Genomic DNA, 10,158 nt, shown 5'->3' with positions numbered 1-10,158 from the left:
ATAATGTGTTTTCTCTGATTGCCTTGGGCCTTATGCCTGGCATAATTTGATGCCTGTTTCAGTTTCTCATCCATACATAGAAAATGAGGTCACTGGCAGTCTGTATTTAGTCAAGGACACTGTGGCCCTCCTTAGTTCAATTGACAGTTACTTCTCCACTGTGTTTTCCCAGTTTTCTTTGGAGGTACTGATGTATTTGCATTTAAAGTACCTCTCTTTCATTGCAGTTAGGTAAGTGGATTATTTCTAGGACCTCAAAGATATAATCTTGTGGTTCGTTTCTTTACTCATTTATTTATTGGGGTGGTTTGATGAGCAACCTAACTACTCCTTTGTCAGAACACTTCTTCCTGCAGAAGGTAATCTAATACTTCATGCGTCAAGACAGTATCTAAATCTTTTTCTAGTAATACATCAAATTCTTTAAAAGCAGTTTTAAAAGTATACCAAATAATACCATTTATGGTACCATTTCACTTTTTTGATGTGACAAGCCCAGTTTTATATTTGTGGCCAGTAATTGGTTTCCGTGTCTTTTCGCTCTCCCTTGTCTGATCTGGGGCAATGGGGTAGGTTATGTTGGGATGAGAGGCGAGAGGTCATATGTGGAAAGTCATTCCTTAAATGTCCTGTGTAAGTCAGAATAAATACACTTGTTAAACTTAAAAAAAAAAAAAAAAAAAAAAAAGAATAATACTGTAATAAAATGCATTTAGAATCTCATTAGTTTTGATACTAAATAACAAAAAATCTGTAAACAAATACATAAAATGTTCTTCTATTGTAACCTTGAATGTCCTTTTTCACTTGAACTTCAAAACACTATAATAGTTTCATGTGCAGTATTTACATCTGTATTTCTTTTTTTTTTTTTTTTTAATATTATTTTATTAGTTGGAGGCCAATCACTTTACAACATTTCAGTGGGTTTTGTCATACATTGACATGAATCAGCCATATAGTTACATGTATTCCCCATCCCGATCCCCCCTCCCACCTCCCTCTCCACCCGACTCCTCAGGGTCCTCCCAGTGCACCAGGCCCGAGCACCTGACTCATGTATCCCACCTGGGCTGGTGGCCCGTTTCACCATAGATAATATACATGCTGTTCTTTCAAAACATCCCACCCTCACGTTCTCCCCCAGAGTTCAAAAGTCTGTTCTGTATTTCTGTGTCTCTTTTTCTGTTTTGCATATAGGGTTATCGCCACCATCTATCTAAATTCCGTATATATGTGTTAGTATACTGTAATGTTCTTTATCTTTCTGACTTACTTCACTCTGTATAATGGGCTCCAGTTTCATCCATCTCATTAGAACTGATTCAAATGAATTCTTTTTAACGGCTGAGTAATATTCCATGGTGTATATGTACCACAGCTTCCTTATCCATTCATCTGCTGATGGGCATCTAGGTTGCTTCCATGTCCTGGCTATTATAAACAGTGCTGCGATGAACATTGGGGTGCACGTGTCTCTTTCAGATCTGGATTCCTCAGTGTGTATGCCCAGAAGTGGTAAAGACTCTACCAGAAAATTACTAGAGCTAATTAATGAATATAGTAAAGTTGCAGGATATAAAATTAACACACAGAAATCCCTTGCATTCCTATACACTAACAATGAAAAAACAGAAAGAGAAATTAAGGAAACAATACCATTCACCATTGCAACAAAAAGAATAAAATACTTAGGAGTATATCTACCTAAAGAAACAAAAGACCTATACATAGAAAACTATAAAACACTGATGAAAGAAATCAAAGAGGACACAAACAGTTGGAGAAACATACCGTGTTCATGGATTGGAAGAATCAATATTGTCAAAATGGCTATTCTACCCAAAGCAATCTATAGATTCAATGCAATCCCTATCAAGCTACCAACGGTATTTTTCACAGAATTAGAACAAATAATTTCACAATTTGTATGGAAATACAAAAAACCTCGAATAGCCAAAGTAATCTTGAGAAAGAAGAATGGAACTGGAGGAATCAACCTGCCTGACTTCAGACTCTACTACAAAGCCACAGTCATCAAGACAGTATGGTACTGGCACAAAGACAGAAATATAGATCAATGGAACAGAATAGAAAGCCCAGAGATAAATCCACGAACCTATGGACAGCTTATCTTTGACAAAGGAGGCAAGGATATACAATGGAAAAAAGACAATCTCTTTGACAAGTGGTGCTGGGAAAACTGGTTAACCACTTGTAAAAGAATGAAACTAGAACACTTCCTAACACCATACACAAAAATAAACTCAAAATGGATTAAAGATCTAAATGTAAGACCAGAAACTATAAAACTCCTAGAGGAGAACATAGGCAAAACACTCTCCGACATGAATCACAGCAAGATCTTCTATGACCCACCTCCCAGAATATTGGAAATAAAAGCAAAAATAAACAAATGGGACTTAATGAAAATTAAAAGCTTTTGCACAACAAAGGAAACTATAAGTAAGGTGAAAAGACAGCCCTCAGATTGGGAGAAAATAATAACAAATGAGGAAACAGACAAAGGATTAATCTCAAAAATATACAAGCAACTCCTGAAGCTCAATTCCAGAAAAATAAACGACCCAATCAAAAAATGGGCCAAAGAACTAAACAGACATTTCTCCAAAGAAGACATACAGATGGCTAACAAACACATGAAAAGATGCTCAACATCACTCATCATCAGAGAAATGCAAATCAAAACCACAATGAGGTACCATTACACGCCAGTCAGGATGGCTGCTATCCAAAAGTCTACAAGCAATAAATGCTGGAGAGGGTGTGGAGAAAAGGGAACCCTCTTACACTGTTGGTGGGAATGCAAACTAGTACAGCCACTATGGAAAACAGTGTGGAGATTTCTTAAAAAACATCTGTATTTCTTATTAATAGTTATTAATCATGTGTTTCATTAGCATCCATGCTTCAAAAAAATCACGATCAAGATATTAAAACAAGTGTGGGATGATGACAATTGTATTAACAACTAAAGTGAAAGTTGCTCAGTCATTTCTGACTCTTTGTGATCCCATGGATTATACAGCCCATGAAATTCTCCAGGCCAGAATACTGGAGGGGGTAGCCTTTCCCCTCTCCATGGCATCTTCCCAACCCAGGGGTCAAATCCAGGTCTCCTTCAGTATAGATGGATTCTTTACCAGCTGAGCCACAAGAGAGGCCTGAGGTAGCCTCTCTTGTGGCTACCTCAGGGTAGGTAGCCTATCCCTTCTCCAGGGGATCTTCCAGACTCAGGAATTGAACCAGGGTCTCCTGCATTGCAGGTGAATTCTTTACCAACTGAACTGTCAGGGAAGCCAATGAATAACTAAAACTAATATATATTTGAAATTCAAGGAAGAGGGAACATTTAGTATTTGTCTATGATATAGCTTAGCTAATACTGAATGTGTTGCTTTGAAGTAAATATTTTCATGAAAAAATGTATGATATGGGTTTTATAGTAATGGCAAATCTTGAGTGATATGATAAATTTTTCTTTCTTTAAATAGAAAATGTAGGCTAAGAAGAAATATCAACAAAAGATAAATATTTCTCATATAGAAATAACATGTGTGCATATACACACACACACACACACACACACACACATATATATATATATATATGTATGTCTTTTGCACACAGACAAAGCCAAAGAGAAACATTCTACTATGCAGTGATTGAGCATGTCTTGAGGAATCTATATAAAGCTGGGAGAGTAAATAGGTATACAAAATAGGAAGCATGCATAAAAAAGATGATAGAATCATCACTTTAAAGGATCTTCTTAGATTTGAATTATGAACCAACTCTAATTAAATATAATTTTAAAATAAAAGAATCTACAGTGTTGCACTTTTATCCTTCTAAAACTGTTATTAATTTATACAACAGGAAAAATATGACTCACCAAGGATAAGAGGTAAGCTTCTGTGGTCAAAAATAAGTATACCTATCTTTTTAAATTCCAGTACTTGGTTCAAGGTAGATCATCAAATATTTGTTGAACTAACTTGGATCATGTTTAAGAAATTTTGCCAATACTAGACCTAGAAGGAGACAAAAGAGTAATGCAACTTCAAAAATAAAAACGAATGGACCTTCCAAAACCTGTGATGGTAAAAAAGGGAAGTTTATAATATTGTTCAGTGTTGATTGGTCAGGCTATCCTTAGAACACTGTTTTAAGAGCAGATCTACAAACTATAATGTGACTAGAAAAGAGGCCAATTTCCTGAAAGAATTCAAAGCTACATCTTTTAAGACCCAGTCTAAGGAAGGTAATGTTTAATTTGCAGAAGAGACTACTCAGTTATTTTCAAATATATGAAGTATAATCACAATGACTTATTTATTAAATCACTCAATTGCATTATGTATTTCATTTAATCCTGGTAAAAGTCATATGAGATATTATCCATTTTTTTCCACTGATAAGAATGCTGTCATTCAGTCAGGTAAAGAAACACATCTAAATTCCTACAGCTAAAAAGTCTAAGTTACAAATCTAAGGTTCACAAGAGGATCTGACTTTAAGGCAAGGACTTATTATACTTTGCTTATTTGTCTTTAACATACGTAAGTTTAGACTGGTTCTGTGTGTCCTCAAGAGGCTGAATAATGGCAAACAGATTTCAGCTGAATACGGGTGAATTAATATATTAGTTCATAGAAGAATATGTGGTGAAACATTTTTATTATTCTGTAGGAGATCTGTATAACATTTTACTGTTGAAATTATATCCTTCAACATAAAAAAGGTAAAAATAATACTGAACATTGGCAAAATCATCTATGATTAGTGTAGCTTACCAGTGTTATGTTTTCAAGGCAAGTGATAAAAATAATATCGGAATTGAATGTTCTTTCCAAGCTCCCTACCTCACCCTGATCCCTGTTCACCAAGGATATAGCTTTCTACAATCAACTGGGGATCTTTAATGATAGTGTTAGTAGTTAAAAGATACATATGCAGACAAATATACCCATGAATAGAAATAAGAATTACTTCAGAATTTGTGTTAACATTACCAAAAAACAAAGCAAACAAAATAAAATTTATGAATAAAGTAGAAACATTTATGGATTTAAAAGTGAATTATCAAATTTTAAAGCATATCAATAATCCTCAACCTTGTATGAGCCATTCCAGTTCCAGATGTCTATGTAGTTTTTCCTGGAATGTCTACACTAGAATACACTGAAATAATGCAAATACCTGGTTTTCACAATCTTCTACTGAGAAGTACATATAGGAAGGCTGGAGATAAAACCAATAATTAATAACCCCAAACCTATGAGATTTATATATGGAATGTCACCCTTGTCTTTCTTTGACTTTTCTGGAAACCATAACTCCCTGTGTCTCTTTGTCAGCAAGCTAGAAATAAGATGCAAATAAAGCTTCTACTACAGGAGAAATAAGGGAATATGAAGTAAAGGGAATACATATCCTCTCTAAAAGTTTGTTTCTCATCTCTTTTCCACAGAAGGAATCACTCTTGTTCCAGGCAGAGTTGAAGGGTTGGAAATTCTCTTTTAGTAATGAGACACGGTGACTTTTTCTGCAGACAGAAGTCTGAGGCAAGCAGGGCTACAGAAGAGGATTGTATGTACCCTGCCCCATGTGATTGCTTAGGCAGCAGGGATAGAAGAGCGCTGGGGTCTGGGATGTCAGGGTGGCGTCAGACCAGTGTCTCTTCTGTCATGGTACACTGAGAAAATGGCACTGGAAAATGTGAGGTCAGCCCCCTTCCTTACGCTTTGCATCCGCCAAAAACTCTCCTTTTGTCTCACTCACAACCCCTTCTCTCCAACTCCCTTCCTGGTCCTGCCTGTCCTTAGAGGTGTTTGCACAGAGGAGTGCAACTCGGGGAAACCGAGTCGTTGGATCGCTTTGCGCAAAATCCACTTCTTTCTCCTCCCTCGGCTCCAGCCTCCGGATCCCGCACAGCCCTCCCCTCCTTCCCCCCGGCGGTGTGCGGCTGGAGCCCTGTCTGTGCCTCTAAGGTGGGAGGGGGCTACAAGCAGAGGATAATGTCAGATGCTTGGCTCTCGCCTGCCTGACGCTCCTCTCTGGCTCCGCCGGGGTTGGTCGCTGTAAGAAATAACAGGAGCTGTGGCAGCAGCGAGACGAAGCGGCTCGCGCGTGGAACCCGAAAAGTCAGGGTGCTCGCCGTTCCTCCCTACGTGGTCCCTGCCGGCGGTCAGCACCATGGACAGCGGCGCCGTCCCCAGGAACGCCAGCAACTGCACCGATCCCTTCACACACCCTTCGAGTTGCTCCCCAGCACCTAGTCCCAGCTCCTGGGTCAACTTCTCCCACTTAGAAGGCAACCTGTCCGACCCATGCGGTCCGAACCGCACCGAGCTGGGCGGGAGCGACATCCTGTGCCCGTCGGCCGGCAGCCCTTCCATGATCACGGCCGTCATCATCATGGCCCTCTACTCCATCGTGTGCGTGGTGGGGCTCTTCGGAAACTTCCTGGTCATGTATGTGATCGTCAGGTAAGGAAGGCCAGAGGGCTCCGGATTTCGGTGGCTAATCGAGGCATAAAGGGGGTGGGGGGCGGGGAGGATGAGAAAAAAGGAGGTAAAACAGGGGAGAATGTAGAGGTGAAAGTAGACAGAGTGGTTGCTACTTGAGTACAAAAGCCTACTTTTCTATTCTTCCCTCCGTTAATAAACAAAGAATCCAAAATTTCAGAAACAGAGAAGTTGTTTTGGTAAAAGCTCTAAAGCTCTGGCAAGACAAAAACAAACAGAAAAACACTCAATCTTGCAGCTTGCTTATGCTGAGCCAACAGAGCTCTGGGCTCTTAAGCACGGTGTCCCATAGTCCCTTCCAAAGGAGCTGTGGAAACAATAATTTGTGGAAAATAGAAGAGAAATTCTAGTTATTTTATCCTTAATTGGGGGTGGAGGGGCAGATTTCCTTCTCTCTTCTTTTCAGAGATGGACTTTGGCGACTTCCCTGTTCCTGCTGATTCCAGTGCATTTGCTGCACCATCACTGCACCCTCCTCTTCCTCACTCATAGAGGAAGTTTCTCTGGTGTCTTGCCACAGTAAATAGCGCTGTTTTGCTGTAATATGATGGCTGTGTTGCCTAGACCAGTTTGCAGTTGCAGCTACAGATTTGCTAGGGGAGTCACAAACTGAATCAGGAATAGGTCAGGTGGTCTGGAACTGCAGGACATGACTGTTTTTCGATGCCCCCCAAAGTTGAAACAAGTTAGAAGTGACCAAAAACAGCATAATTCTGGAGGATAAACTATTACATAGGAAGTTATAATGGTTACTCCAGAAAAATCAAAAAGTGTCTTCATCTAATGAGATGATTTCAGAAGAGCCTGTGGCCCAGTTTCTATTTGTCCAGATGTTCCAGATTCATTTGGCAAAGAGTGTACAAGTTCAATATTAGCTGAGATTGAAGTAGATTGTGTTAGCGTTGATGTGCCTATTCAAATCCTACATGTTGATATGGAATACTATATTTTAACTTTTGAGAAGTAGATAATTATTTTAACACTTTAAAATGGCTCCTGATTTAGGATGTTCTTTCTACTGGGGGTTCCATGGTACTTCCATGTTTAGCTGCAAAATTGGCTTCATCTATTCAGCAAGTACTGCAGGTTTCAGTGGAGCTCTTAAATCACTTGGCAATCATTTTTTCCATTATGCTTTCATTATCAAGGTGCTACAAGTTATTTCTAATCAATTCTTTCTACTTTTAGGTCTGATTTTTTAAAATTTTTTATAAATTTTTAAAATTAATGATTGTTAAAGATTAAAGCTAATTTTCTTGATCTTTTGATGAGGAATCATATAAGTAGTTTCTCTGAGTAAAGAGCACCATCTATTGCAAAGAAAGATAACAACAAAAGGAAAAATGCAGGAAGAGAATCAATGGAAGAATTTATCTTTAAACATTTACTTTATATAATTCAATACAAAGCTTCCTATCAAATATAAAAACTGCCTTATTTTACATTTATGATAATAAAAATAGCAACTACATTCCTGCCCCATGAAGGGAAAATTTCTCATTTCTCCTAAGAAAATTCATGGAATCATAAGCTTATAGGGCCATAAGGGAACCTAAAGGTTTTCTAGGCTAGGTGAGTAAAATGTGGCACAGAAAATATAAATGATTTCTCCAAGGACAGATAAGTTCATTAGTTCAATACCATGGAATTGCTCTTAGCCAATGTAATTTTCTGTTTATCAGAGTGGCTCATGATTTGAGTTAATTCAACTACAAGTTTGACAGAGCAATGTGGAAATAATAAATTAATCCAAACTTATGTCTGTAATCCTGGAGAATGAAGAATGAAGAAAAATCATAAAACCATCTTGAAATGCTGTCGTCTAAAACATAATCATTTATGCTTTTATTGCTTCTCTTGGTATTTTCCGTCCTCATTTTTCTCCTCTCTGGCTTATGCTTTTCTATAAAGCAGATAGCCAATAGAGCAACAACTGGCTGTGGAATAAACAGATTAGCTTTATTCTAGTGCTGAAGATATTACTAGTTGGGTGATTTTGTTTTAAAGGTATTACCTCTGAACTTTTGATGACTTGGAAAAGGATGCTGACCTTGTCTCTTACTAAGAACATGATATTATCCTTTATTTTTCTGTGCTTAAAGTTTCAACCAAAATACAGTACTATTTGAAAAGGCACCTCAAACACCCACCTATGAAAGTCAGGTGTTTAATTCCAAGGTCAGGTAATTGTCTGGGAATACAACTGTGAAACAGAAAAATAGTTCAGTAACCAATGAAGTAATGAGAAAAGCTTCTAGGGAGTGAAGGAACTATATCTATTAAGCTGAGAATATTTAACTAGACTATCTCTATGCTATGGTTATTTAACTATAAAGTGAACAATTCACAGATATTATTGCCTCTGTTAAAAAGATTAATATAATGCTGCATCTATTAAAGTACTGAGATAAAATACTTCTTGCTATTATTCAAAATTCAACAAATACTTTTGAATCATTAAGTAGCTAGGATTTTCTAACCAAATAAACATAACATTTATTAGAATGTCTTATTACATTGATTAAACCATGAGGCTCCAATGACAATGGCAGCAAAATAACAACAAAGATACTATAGATGCCTTGATTAGTTATTTTCTCTCCTGTGTCTTCACTCTATCATCATCATACCTTCATCAACAACATTATTAAATAATATAACAAGTATCATTCTTACAGTGTTGTTCTAAGAAACATAAGGGAGAAAAAGAGATAATGTCATATATCTAAAGTTTTAAAATCCAGATATTAGATAATAGAATGTTATAACTATTCATTATCTAAAAGGCTTTTTGGCCTTAAAGAAAAAAATTACTTGTGGGATAACTATATTATAAAAATCACAACAAATATTCTGGAAAAATTTGGTGATAAAATATTACAAAATATGGCAATCATTTTTTTTTTTTTGGAAGTAGAAAAGCATAGTTTTATTGTTTTGCCAGGCAAAGGGGGACAGAGTGGGCTTCTGCCCCAGAAACTGTGCAGTCCAACATAGGAGGATTTGATGAGTTTTATAGCAATAGTTCAAAGGTCAGATTGCTGATAAGTTTAGTGTGTGTAAGGACCTATACTCCTTGAATCTGGTCTCAGGTGGTCTCCTGGTGTGCGTTTCTGGTTCCTTAAATCTGGGCTCAGGTGGTCTTCTCTGGAGAATGCTGACATCTTCCACTTGTTGGGGTTTTTTAATTTCCTTTTTTTTTAATTTAAATATTTTATTTTCTATTGGGATATAGCTGATTAATAATATTGTGATAGGTGAACGGCGAAGGGATTCAGCCATACATATACATGTATCCTTTCTTCCCCAAACTCCTCTCTCATCCAGGCTGAATGTGGCCATTGTTTAAACTGGGATAGTAGTGTATTATTGTCAAGAATCTTTTAAAGAAAAAAATCAATCAAAATAATGCACAGTTCTGCACAGAACACAAGGCACATTGGAAGGTCTGGTCCACATTATGACCATTTCAAGCCATATGCTAGCTTTTCCTCCTTTTCTGTTTCATTTTTCTTCTTTCCTACCTTTGCTGTTCTTTGTTCAGTAGCTAAGTCATGTCTAATTATTTGCGACCCATGGACTGCAGCACACCAGGCTTTCCTGTCTT

General features: G+C 37.4%; 1 protein-coding gene across 1 annotated transcript in view; it reads left to right on the top strand.

Moving 5' to 3' along the window:
• Window positions 1–6,041: 6,041 nt before the first annotated feature.
• The window catches only part of OPRM1 (opioid receptor mu 1), a 38,643-nt gene continuing 34,526 nt past the window's right edge, over window positions 6,042–10,158 (top strand). Inside the window, exon 1 of the mRNA XM_065931084.1 lies at window positions 6,042–6,512. Coding sequence (XP_065787156.1) covers window positions 6,220–6,512 — 293 coding nt within the window. The 5' untranslated portion in view covers window positions 6,042–6,219. The remainder of the gene's footprint in view (window positions 6,513–10,158) is intronic.

Source organism: Muntiacus reevesi, chromosome 3 (assembly GCF_963930625.1).
Source record: "Muntiacus reevesi chromosome 3, mMunRee1.1, whole genome shotgun sequence".
Taxonomy (NCBI): Eukaryota; Metazoa; Chordata; class Mammalia; order Artiodactyla; family Cervidae; genus Muntiacus; species Muntiacus reevesi.
The sequence above is the reverse complement of the archived record's forward strand: the minus strand, read 5'-3'. Positions and strand labels throughout refer to the sequence as shown.